Here is a 13,175-nt window from a genome sequence, read left to right on the forward strand (position 1 = left end):
AGAACTACTCATAAAAGGGTAGTTCAAGGTAGTCTAGTAAATGAAAATGTTCTTATTTAATAGTCTCTTTGACTTGGCTATGGTTACCATAATCATCTCTAGGAAAGGTTTAGAAAAAAAAAAAGAATTGAAACTGATAAATAGTATCTTGTTTTCTAGACCAAAGACTTCTATTTCTGTATGTACAGTTACTTTCTAGGGAATGAAAAAATAACCCCTAACAATAATAGCAATAATTTGGCCCCTGAATTTGGAGACGTTACTGATTTGTATTATTGACATTTGCCTATAAATGGATACTAAATCATTTATAATACCTACTTATTTGAAAATTTATCAGCAAAAAACAGATAAAGCTAAATTTATAGACTCTACACTATTTTTTCCTTTTCCTTTTTAGTTTAAAAATCTTAAGTAATAAAATCTAACCTTAAGTGATAAAGGATGACATTAATAAACATTAGAGAAAAAAAGTATGTCTGACGTCTAAACAGGTTTTCTTGTATATATGCAAAAACTGAGTTATATAGAACACAAATTCGCTCTGATTCTTTCTACATAATTAACTACCAGTTTTTTCCTCTGGGCTTCTTTTATTTTCCTTTAAAAGTTGCCTAATGATGAAAATGAATACCTAATTAAGGAAATAACAATTCCAATTATTGCTTTAATATATTTAAGTGATAAAAGTTATGCCTTTAAACTCTAAAATAAAACATAACTAAATGAGTTTACATAAATTCAAAAGAACTAAGTTAAATCAAGTGGCCATAATTTTCTTTCTTTTTATAATACTGGTCATATTGTCTCTGTAGAATATGTTCTCTTTAAAGCTCAAACATATCACCCTTATCACTTACTACTGGCAACAATACTGAAAACTCTTGCAAAACTTAAGTGCCAAGATTCAAATTCTATCTTATGTCAAAAAAAAAAGATTTTAAGATATTTAGATTCATTTATTACAGGGCTGGAAAAACTACTCAGATCTGTCCAACTCACATGTCACTAAATGATCCTGCTGTTTTGATTAAATATCAAATGGAAGGTAGGCCTCCTGAAGAGACTCTGCCTGAAGACTATGAAAATAGAGAGATGATTCCCAAAACATGTGTCAAAAAGCAAGCAGAGAAAGGACCAGGCATACAATCAAGCACTAACTAAGAAAGAATGTTCAGCAACGTAACAATGGGACATAGTGGGGGGAATTATTGTAATAAAAAACTCATGAGCCTGAATTCCATTTTTTGTAATGCTGTTATTATGCAAAAATAATCACATACAATAAATAATAAACATTTACTGAATATAAAGTCCTTTGTGTCCTCTCAGTGTTTATCCATAGGGTGCATTCAAAACATTATCTGTTGGTTGACTAATATAGGGTTATAAAAATACATTTTTAATTCAGTACTGTTAATGGCTAAATATTCCTCAGGCTGAAGTATTAGAAATCAACTCCTTTTGAGGATGAGAAATTTAAGTGGAACAGACAGTTGGACTTATAAGAGGAAAGAACCCCTTGCTTTAAGGAGCTGCTCTTAAAATCCTAGACTGCTTTCAGATACAGAGCAATCGACAATCAGAACCTGATTACTTGCAAACTTGTCCTCTGGAAACTAAATGTGCCCTGGAGCCATCTGGTTTGATATGAAATTCGCTCAGTCCTGTCTGATTCTTTTCAACCCCAAGGACTGTAGACCACCAGGCTCCTCTGACAACTGAATTCTCCAGGCAAGAATACTGGAGTGGGTAGCCATTCCCTTCCCAGGGATTGAACTCAGGTCTTTTGCGTTGCAGATTCTTTACTATCTGAATTTACTTTCTGTTTATTAACAGTCACTGTCTTTATTTCAGAGCACAGGATGATCACCAGCCATCACTATTTGTTTACACCTGGTTAGTGACTCAAATGGTCCTAGCAGCATTGGCATCACCTGGGAGCTTCTTAGAAATGCAGAATCTCAGGTCCTACCCAAACCTACAGGATCAGCATCAGCATTTGACAAGACTCCCAAGATGTTGAGAAGCACTGCTCTACTGGACAGAACACCAAAGAAAGCCAGAAGACTCATGTTTAAGCCTCAGACCCATCAGTTAAGAATGGGCAAGGGAGCATTTTTTTAGACTTTGCTTCCTCAACTTAAACCGGAGGAAATGTCTGTCACTTTATTTATATATATGGCAACTAAAGAGGGTTATTTTGGAAATCAGAAAAATGATGGATGTTAACACTCTCTGTAAATTATAAAGCTGTATACAAATACAAGACATTACTGTTAAAGGCTCCTTCATGTGTCACAAAGTTTTCAAGCCCTTAATCACACTGTAGTTGAATCTTTGTGTTTTCATTACAAACTAATGACAACGAGGCCTCCTAAAGAGACTCTAATACACTGCTATTATCTTGCCCCAAACACTTGATTTATTCTTGCAAGCCATTCTTTTTTGGGCTTTACTATAATTTCCAAGATAACAAACTGAGTTAACGCACTGCCAAGAGTGAGAATCAAGCTGCTCTGGAAAAGACTGCTTTTGCACAAGGACTTGGCTTTTCTGATTCATTTAGCAACAGCCTCTCTTTTTCAAAGCACAGTACAGCTGTAAGGCTATGGTTTACATGCTGTATTTACACTTGGTATTCTATATGCTGTATTTTATGCTAAGGGAAGAAACCAGTATCCCAGCTTTCTCACTAATGCCTCCTTAACCAGTTTCCCCTTTCTCCCTAATACCTCTAAGAAGTCCATCAATCTTAAAAAATTAAAAATTCCTAAACTGCATCCACAGTATCCAAAGGTTGCTATGCCTTTTTCTCAATAACATATACCAAATGAATGCCTAGAAGGTTCCTATAACCAAGGCTTTGTAATCCAAAACTGGATGGCTTGAAACATGAAAATCTAACTAATGGATAAACTTATTTATTCATGCAATTCAATTTCTATAAAAACTAGAAAACCAATTAACATCATAAAATGCTATTGCCATTAGCATCACAAGCTGCAACCTGAAACTGATTTCTCAGCTACTCACACAAATGCTTTCTCAACCCAGAGAAACCGGACTTCCCTCTCCTCTTGGAGTTGGTTGGGCAGCCCCTACTTCCACTGTCACCACACATGCCACGGAGACCCTTACTGAGAATTCAGACTCCATGCAGGGAACAGAAAAGGATTAACACATGCAACTGTGCAGCAACACTTTTAGACACAGTTTAACTTACAAAAAAAAAAGTCCACCCAGCATAAGAACAATCCCCAAGTCAGCCCAAGAGCAGAGAATTAGTACTATCAGGTGATCAGAAACAAAACCAAGGCAAACACCCATCAAATTCAATATTCAGAGTAATTATTATTGACAGAGTCACCCCTGGTGCATATTTAAAAACCACTATCAAGAGGCCAAGGCTACAAGAAAAGCTCTCAGTATTTCCTCAAAAAGCACTTGGTTTTGATAGAAGATGTGACTTTAAGACATAGAGGCACAGAAGTAGTACCTTTAAGGACAGTATTTCAGGCTAAGGCTACCAGGAGATGGAAGGTCCTTCTCCATGAAGGACACGAGACAAGAGTGCATGGTGTCAGTGAGAGCGGGAGAAGCAACGGGCGAGTGCTCGTCTCTGGGACGGGGAAGGTGGGACATGAGAGCAAGCTGCCCTTTCCTAATGGAGAATGTAGGATGGGCTCCTACCAGTCTCTGCTGCTCCAAGAGAAGATCTGCTTCTTCCTTCTCCTTTTTGTATAGGATCTCCATTTCCTGTAGCCTACAAGGAAAAGAAGAGCAAGAAAGAAAAGAAACTGTAAAATCATGGAGCTGTTTCAGGAATCCTACTAAATGCTGAAAAGAAGTGCTAGTCATGTGGGCCACATTGCATCTGTACAGTACCTTTTTTCCATCTCCTGTTTCATATCAATTCCTTGTTTTTCCAGAAGCTCTCTCTGGGCAAACGTCCAGTCCACAGGCTCAGAGGGGGTCTCAGCAGAAGGAGTCTTTTCCCGCTCAGCCCGTGCTTGCTCCGGGTGGTTAAAACGGAACACGTGGTTTTTACCCATGATGATACGGTTTCCTAGCACAATATAGAAATAGGGTTAAGAAATCACTTTTTAAATGTACACTATCTTGGTTAATAGCCTCACCTTCCCTAAAGCAAAAAGCAGTTTCTGGAGTTTTACAAGAACATAAATCCTAATGCTATCACTTCAACCTGAGACAAAGATTTAAAAATAAAAAGTTTCTTGTGCAAGCCATGTGTTCTGAAGACTTCAAGCCTCTCCCAGTCTCACCTGAGCGCAGCTGAACAGGCTGGGTCACCCTCTTGCCATTTACGTAGGTTTCTGAACGTTCACAGGGCTCCAGAGTCACAATAACTAAGAGGAACGCAAACTAATGTTATCATCACAGACCATGGGAAGAAAACAATGGGAAGCAGTTGAGGATTCAAGGTGACTAGCATAGATTTCTGCAACCAATCAAGTGGCTCAGTGTCTATATAACAGTTCACTTTAAGGCACCAGGACCAGGGCTGCGGCTCAGATAGAAACATACTTAAATTCACTTAAGAATTTGATAAACTTCAGAAGAAGACAGGAAATGTTAGTTTCAGTGATATCTGGACAGTTCAGTATATAAAAATGAAAACCATCAGAAATCTTAAGTATGAGATATAGGTAATAATCAGAAAATTATGATCAAAAGCTAATATTTTTTCTTTTTTTAAAAAAATATTTTATTTATTTGGCTGTGGTAGGGTCCTAGCTGCAGCATGTGAGATCTAGTTCTCTGACCAGGGGTGGAACCTGAGCTCCCACACTAGGAGCGTGGAGTCCCAGTCAGTGGACCATCAGTTGTTGCTGTTGTTGTTCAGCTGCTAAGTCCTGTCCAACTCTTTGCGACCCCATGAACTGCAGCATGCCAGGCTTCTCTGTCCAACACTATGTCCCTGAGTTTCCACAAACTCATATACATTGAGTCAGTGATTCCATCCAACCATCTCATTCTCTGTTGCCCCCTTCTCTTCTTGTCCTCAATTTTTCCTAGCATCAGGGAAGAAATTTTCTCCCTGTACCACCAGGGAAGTCTCCAAAGGCTAATATTTTGATTCCTGTTGTTGTTGTTCAGTCATTAAGTCATATCTGACTCTTGCAAACCCATGGACTGCAGCCTGCCAGGCTCCATGGGATTTCCTACGCAAGAATACTGGAGTGGGTTGCCATTTCCTTCTCCAAGGAATCTTTCTGACTCAGGGATCAAACTCATGTCTCCTGCATTGACAGGTAGATTCTTTACTGCTGAGCCACCTGGGAAGCCCAGTATTTTAATTAGCAAGGAATAAATTATGTAGCAAATAGGAAAAGGAGTATGTCAAGGCTGTATATTGTCACCCTGCTTATTTCACTGATATGCAGAGTACATCATGAGAAACGCTGGGCTGGAAGAAGCACAAGCTGGAATCAAGATTGCTGGGAGAAAGATCAATAACCTTAGATATGCAGATGACGCCACTCTTACCGCAGAAAGTGAAGAGGAACTAAAAAGCCTCTTGATGAAAGTGAAAGAGGAGAGTGAAAAAACTGGCTTAAAGCTCAACATTCAGAAAACTAAGATCATGGCATCCAGTCCCACCACTTCATGGCAAATAGATGGGGAAACAGTGAAAACAGTGGCTGACTTTATTTTTGGGGGCTCTAAAAATCACTGCAGATGGTGACTGCAGCCATGAAATTAAAAGATGCTTACTCCTTGGAAGGGAAGTTATGACCAACCTAGATGGCATATTCAAAAGAAGAGACATTACTTTGTCAACAAAGGTCCGTCTAGTCAAGGCTATGGTTTTTCCAGTGGTCATGTATGGATGTGAGAGTTGGACTGTGAAGGAAGCTGAGCGCCGAAGAATTGATGCTTTTGAACTGTGGTGTTGGAGAAGACTCTTGCGAGTCCCTTGGACTGCAAGGAGATCCAACCAGTCCATCCTAAAGGAGATCAGTCCTGAATGTTCATTGGAAAGACTGATGCTGACGCTGAAACTCCAATACTCTGGCCACCTCATGCAAAGAGTTGTCTCATTGGAAAAGACCCTGATGCTGGGAGGGACTGGGGGAAGGAGGAGAAGGGGACGACAGAGGATGAGATGGCTGGATGGCATCATGGACTCAACGGACATGAGCTTCAGTAAACTCTGGGAGTTGGTGATGGACAGGGAGGCCTGGCGTGCTGCGATTCATGGGGTTGCAAAGAGTCGGACACGGCTGAGCGACTGAACTGAACTGAAATTATATAGCACAAAAACACTATTAGCTTGTTGTTTCATTAATAACCTGGGCAAAAATCAAGATTGACTTTTTCTTCCCTTTTAGGTATAAATAAACTGTACTGGATTAAGACTAAAGGCCCTTCAAATCTCCCACTACCCAGGATATCTGTTCCCTTCTTACTTGTCTATTAAATAATTAAGATTCAAGACCAAGCCTAATTGCCTATGTCTTACTCAATTCTTAGCGGTAACAAAAGTGCTGCTTTTGTCCAGGCTTTTTTCATGTAAAGTAGCTATGTTCATGCCTGCATTCATAAGCAGCCCAGGTCCCCTCATTTTCAAATATTAGATTGTATATAAACATATCACTGAAAGAGACAGGGAATACCAAGTCTTGGGGATTTCTCATAATATAGAATGAAAAGGTTGTTGGAAAAGCTGAGCTGAGAACTCTCACCATCCCCGCTGTTGTTCCTCTCGCTCCGGAAGATACAATGCTCTTCTTTAATGTGAGCCCCACTCAGCACGATGTCCTGGCGCCGCTCAGCATCTGCTTGGCCAACCCTGAACACAAGGGAAAGTGTTTCCCAGGGAAATTCAGACACAGAAAGCACCACAAACAATGAGCCTCTTTCTCCCAAAGAATATTCTTTGGTACGTACAAAAAAGGTACTGCTTTTTTTTTTTTAATCAGAGGCTGTGAACTGCAAACTCTATTTTCATATATGATCAACCTCCCTGCATGAGAAAAAGATATGAAGAGGTATATCTGAGTTATTTGGTATATACAAATATTTGTATATACCAAATAACTCAGAGACATCATAAAAAGATACCAGTAAACTAATATACTTAAAAAATTCATATAAGATGTTAGGAGGATAAATTTACATACAGTCTTCTAGAACTACACATGCTAATTGATTCAGCTGGTTAAAACACTGATTTGAAAAGAGTACAGAGGACAGTTTATAACTATTTCAGATGAGAAAAACAGCAAATTAATAAAAGAAATTTTTTACCAAACAACTTCCCTTTAGCTATGCAATCATCCTAAGAGAAAAGAAAGCACTGAGTGAGCAAAAGAACAAACAAATGTACCTTGTAATTCCATCTTTGATGTAATAAAGTAGGCACTCGGACATTAGAGGGTCCTCATTGAGGTTAACAAGATGTGGTGTCTGAAAAAGGTTAGAGATGATCAGCGTGGAACAAGCACCACTGAGAGGGCTGCGAGAGTGACAGGGGCGCAGAAGAGGCTGGATGGCTCCTTAGATTACCAGAGTGCCTAGAAGCAGGGCTTCTTTCATTCTTAGTTGCAATTCCATGATAAACAGAAAATAACTCTCTTCAGGCCTTCCCAAACCACACTAATGCATTCTATTTAAAAACATGAGCTCTGGGATAAAGAACAATATCCCATTCTTAATAAGGTCAAAGCATGGAGAACACAATAGAAAAATCAGAACAGGCTGATTCTCTGGGGGAAAAAAAAACATAATTTTTTTCAACACTTGAAGAGCATTCAAAATTCTTAAAGAGCAGCAGAATTTGCCACTCCTAATATTCCACTGACATGCTAATTATTTTGAGTTGTTACACAATAGCACAGGCAGGGAGAGGCTTCCTCTGAATCCCCTTTCCTGCCTAAACACAGATTGTCCAAAAGGAACTTAGAAATCCCCTCCTGGAGTCTTAACAACCAGGAGAGAAAAGTAGAAGTTGACACCACACCCAACAAACTTTGTCATATCTACCATCTGCTCTTCAAAGGGCCCCTTCATCTTTTCCTAAAAGCCAATTACCTTCCCCTGACAGGCCTGCCTCCCTGTCCCTTTCCCTATTAAAATGGCATTTAAGCCAGAATTCTAAATCATCTTAGGGAGTTACTCATTTTTCCATGGGGTTCTCCCATGTATACACGAGGTACACATGTTTAAATAAATCCCCCCTCTCCCCCCTGGTTAATCTGTCTTTTATTCTCATTCAAGAATTCAGAAGGGTAGAGGAAAAATTATTTTTCATCCCCTACAACTGCCAATAAATATGTAATTTTTCATTTATATCATAAAAATGTTCCCACATCCCCTGTCATTTCCCTCTATAATTTTTATCAGTTCTTCCATGGTCCCAGTTATTGTCTTTAGTTTGTCAGTCTTTATCTTAAAGAAGAAATTAAAATTACTGATATTCAATAACACATCTTATAAAATCCTCTTCATCTAACTCATGTTTCTAAAATCTTTTAAAAAACCAACCTTCTTTTTCTTAAACAAGAATTAAAAATTACTGACATTCAATAACACATCTTATAAAATCCTCTTCACCTAACTCTTAATGTTTTTAAAATCTTTTTAAAAACCAACCTTTTTTGGTGAAAATACCCCACTGGGATCCAAAAATAAGTCACATGGTCTTGGGGTCAAAATCTACTCAAGATACAGTGCCAGCAAATGCAGAAAAATGAAAGGAGAGTCAGATGAGCAGGTTAAGAAAAGGGAGTGCAAAAGATCATTTAAAAGAAATTTAGGAAAACCTTTACATCTTTCCAACTAATATGTCTCTGTAGCTGGTTTGAGAAAGTCAAAACCCTCTTGGGCAGCATTCTTTAAAACCTAGCATAGCACTGGCCTAAGGAAACCAGAACCTCAAGAACAGGTTTTCATTTTTTCTCTTGCCTGAAGAGTACTTTCTCCTAGTTCTTTTGAGATATGAATGACAGTCTGCATATATTTAGGTTGTACAATGTGATTGTAAAAGGTGTCAATTTGATACATATATGGGTAAGGATTACCAATCAAGTTAATACATCAGGAATAGGTTCTAAAACTGAATTTGAATGTGGTTAGGGGTATCCCTTTCTTTCCTGAAGAAGTCTAGAAAGTTAAAGCAAGTAAGAAAAAGCTCTGGAAACAGATATCTCAGTTTGGAATTCTGTGCTGTTTATAACACAGTACTTATTCAAGTTATTTAAGTTGTTACAAAAATTTTCCTCACTGTTCTTAACACTAAAAGATGTTAAAAAATAACTTTAGATATATGCAAAGGCACAATCTAAATTTTATTAAGTCTATAACTGCTAAAAACTCTAAAATCACAAATAATGTATCTGAATAAAATAGTGTCTTACTGAAGGAAAAATTATTAAATTATGAAAATCACTGACCTTTGGCAATATAAACATATAAAATACTGTTACTATTGTTCCAGGTGTATAGCACATATCTAAAATGTCTTTAAATCAATCTTCTTTGATGAAAATAATAGAGCAGAATTTATTAAAAAGAAAAAAAAAAAAGAAAAACCTAACCAAATATATCCTAACAAAAACCACAGGAGTATCTCATATCAAATAAAACAAAAGTACCAACTGAAAACTCTATACCCTGTTCTATGCTAACCTAGAGAGACCACCATCAGACCCTCGCATGAAGAAGTTTAAGTATACAGTAGCCAATCTGAAGTCAGTTGAAATGAAAGACCATTTGTTATTAGTATAATTTTATGCTTTGTACATCAGTATATGTTCTATTATTAATAGATAAATAAGCACACAAAATAACCATTTCATAATAGCTTCCCAGTGTCTATTAATAACTAAGAAGCAACTTAGTAAAAAAAAAAAACAACTTGTTTTTCTAATTAGCTAAAAGGTATCTACTACTTAACAACTAGGACTACCTAAGTAAGTAGGAGGGTAACTACTGAAGTTTAAAAAAAAAAAATGAGAAGGGAGAAGAGGAGGCTAGAAGGATAGCACAGAAACTGCTTTACTCAGGACAATGGCTATCACACAAAGTGTAGAAGCAAACTGAAGTGGTATTTTTCTACACAAACCTGAACAGCTGAAATTGCTTCCAAAGAGTTATAATTCAGGGTTGCTGGTACCTGTGGGGAAATCTACATAGAAAGAGTAGCCAAACTGAGGCAAGATGTGCTAGGTTAGGCTAGGAATTTACGAGAAAGCAACCATTAAGATGAGTAAATACACTGAATAATGACCAAAGTTACAGATTTACTGCCTTGGATTTTATTTCTATAAACAGTAAACATTTCTGAAAACATTTTAGAAACAGGTTGGCCTTGCAGTGTAAGATGAAATAAAAAATATCAGAAATTAAGCCATGTCTCAAGGTTTAAAAGAAAAGGAAGAAGAGCCAGCCCTGAAAGACATGAAATGCCTCGAGGACCAAGACAAACAAAAAGTGTCTCAGTCTGGTTCACTTTCACAACACTGTTTCCTACCTTTTTAGGAGAGAAAACCCCAAGGGTTCCTCCATCTTCCCGAATGGCAACTCCCATCTCAGCCAACAAGGCTTCTCTAGAAAGAGCAACAAGTACATCAGAATCACAGTACCAAAATGATAAGTATATCAGTCTAACATGAATTGGAAGGTAAAGCAAGCAAAGCAAAAACAATTACCTATGTTTAAAGTCAGTAACACAAATGTGAAAGAATCTACTTATCCCTTCATCAAATAGAAATTATCTTTAAGAGAAAATAGTACATTCAAAACAAATTATGTTCCTGTCTTATGTAAAGCTGTATTTACCCAAATAGCAACTTTGTCACATCTGACTCTGGAAGCAGAAAATGATTCATAAATAATATGTCTATTAATATTTAAAAAAGGAAGAAAGGAATACACCCTGAAGGCAATACATCCCATTCAAGGAACCATTTCTTAAAAATCAACAAAAGCAGTCAGAAAGTAGCTCTGATATGGGGAGTACCATCTATAAATGTGGTTTTCTCAAATGTCATGTTCCCATGCCTACCATCACATTGATTTAACAATTTTAGCTTAAAATCTCTACAATAAAGAAGAAAATTCTGTTTCATACATTCACTTTATCAACACATTAGTGCTCACTTCTACCTCATCTTCCAGGAAGCAAGAAGAAACTAACATTAACTAAAATGTATATATTTTTAACAACTACTTTACTCTTATTATATTTTGGCCATGCCACACAGCATGTGGGTTATTATTTCCCTGACCAGGGACTGAATCCATGCTCTCTGCATTGGAAGCACAGAGTCTTAACCTCTGGACCACCAGGGAAGTCCCTAAAATATCTATTTATTCCAACAGCAAAAAGTATTATTTGAGGTCATGTTCATTCTTAGGGTAGAAAATCGGGTTAAGATAAAATACAGATTTTGGCAACTGAAACTACTTAACCTCTTACCAAAGAGGTTTTAGGAAACATCACTCTGAAAGACAATAATCAGAACAGGTTTTTTCCTCTGGGCCTTTATCAAAAGGCAATCTTTTTGCAAATTGAGAACACATTCCTCAATATCTTCCATTTTTATATGGCTCCCTAGCAACATGTAGTAGGTAACTAAGAACAAGACTGCCTAGAGAACAAATATCTGAATTTCACTTGAGTGTGAATCTGGCCAGAAGTCTCACACAGGTTTTGTTTGTTGGTTCTGTATTTGGGGAGGAAAGGTTGTTTTTAACTTCTATTTTATCTTTTCTTACTATAAACGTAATCCAAATTCCCCAGATATTTTAGAAACATTCCAGAGTTTAACTTCCTGACCTCTCCATCCTGATGGCCTCTGTTTTACGCAGCTTCTCTTCCCAGGTTTCATTCAACTCAGCAATGATCTTCTCTGATTCCTAAGGAGGAAGTCCATAGTTAAAGTGTCAAAGAGTCTTGTAAGCTAACTTTCTGTGCTTAGGAAGGACGGCAAGAAGCAGATGATGCCCTCAGAGGATCTGAGGCAGAATCTAATATGATGAGGTTTTTGTTTTGTTTTTTTTTCCTTTCTTAATATGTAAAGAAAGAAATCAGCCCCTGATATATTAATTCCCTTTAAGTTCTAATAAAAATACCTTTACAGTGCAAGAGAGAGAAAGAGAGGATGTATGTGCATGTGTGTGTGTGTGTGTGTGTATGTGTGTGTGTAGAAGAAAAGGTAATACTACATCTTCAAATGCAAAGCACTTTCTAACAGCTACATCTACAAAAGAATAAAGCGCTCTAAGGTATTCATTCGGAGAAGGCAATGGCAACCCACTCCAGTACTCTTGCCTGGAAGATTCCATGGACGGAGAAGCCTGGTAGGCTGCAGTCCATGGGGTCACTAAGAGTCGGGCACGACTGAGCGACTTCACTTTCACTTTTCACTTTCATGCATTGGAGAAGGAAATGGCAACCCACTCTAGTATTCTTGCCTGGAGAATCCCAGGGACAGAAGAGGCTAGTGGGCTGCCATCTATGGGGTCGCACACAGTAGGACACGACTGAAGTGACTTAGCAGCAGCAACAGCAGCAAGGTATTCATTGCTTTTTGTTTCACTATAATTTCACCACAACACTGAAGGGGTTTAGAATATGCTCCACTAAAATATGATATCTTGACACATTGAGTATTTTAAGCCCAGTGATTTAAGAAATGGTACAAGCAGGAAGGAATCTCTGACCTCCTGAAGCTTCGTAAGACCCTCATGAGATGTAACCTTCCTACCCCTGGAGGAATGCAGCATCCTTATTTCTAGAAAATGAAGGAATACTAAGAAGAATCTGAACAGACAAACCTTGATAAGTCTCCCAGGTTGCTACAGACATTGTTTTATTGTGCTTCGCTTTATTGCACTTCACATGTAAGGCGTTTTTTACAAATTGGAAGTCTGTGGCAACCCTGCATGTAGCAATTCTATTGGTGCCATTTTTCCAACAGCATTTGCTCACTTCATGTCTATCACATTTTAATAATTCTTGCAATATTCCAAACATTTTCACTGTTACTACATTTGTTATGTGACAGGCGATCAGTAATCTTTGATGTCACTACTGCAATTTGCTGAAGGTTCAGATGACAACATTTGGTAGCAATAAAGTATTTTTCAATTAAGGTATGCACATAGTTTTTTTTAGACATAAAGCTACAGCACACTTAGCAGAC

The 13,175-nt window shown here is 37.7% G+C and overlaps 1 protein-coding gene across 7 annotated transcripts in view; it reads right to left on the bottom strand.

Moving 5' to 3' along the window:
* Window positions 1-13,175, bottom strand: part of KIF1B (kinesin family member 1B) — a 148,993-nt gene that overhangs the window by 66,381 nt on the left and 69,437 nt on the right. For all 7 annotated transcript variants that reach the window (XM_055582354.1, XM_055582352.1, XM_055582351.1 and 4 more), the window contains 7 exons: window positions 11,807-11,886; window positions 10,499-10,574; window positions 7,355-7,434; window positions 6,711-6,817; window positions 4,287-4,370; window positions 3,889-4,069; window positions 3,694-3,766 (listed from right to left, as the gene is read on the bottom strand). In XM_055582354.1, the coding sequence (XP_055438329.1) occupies window positions 3,694-3,766; window positions 3,889-4,069; window positions 4,287-4,370; window positions 6,711-6,817; window positions 7,355-7,434; window positions 10,499-10,574; window positions 11,807-11,886 (681 nt within the window). The remainder of the gene's footprint in view (window positions 1-3,693; window positions 3,767-3,888; window positions 4,070-4,286; window positions 4,371-6,710; window positions 6,818-7,354; window positions 7,435-10,498; window positions 10,575-11,806; window positions 11,887-13,175) is intronic.

This window comes from Bubalus kerabau, chromosome 5 (genome assembly GCF_029407905.1).
Source record: "Bubalus kerabau isolate K-KA32 ecotype Philippines breed swamp buffalo chromosome 5, PCC_UOA_SB_1v2, whole genome shotgun sequence".
Classification (NCBI taxonomy): Eukaryota; Metazoa; Chordata; class Mammalia; order Artiodactyla; family Bovidae; genus Bubalus; species Bubalus kerabau.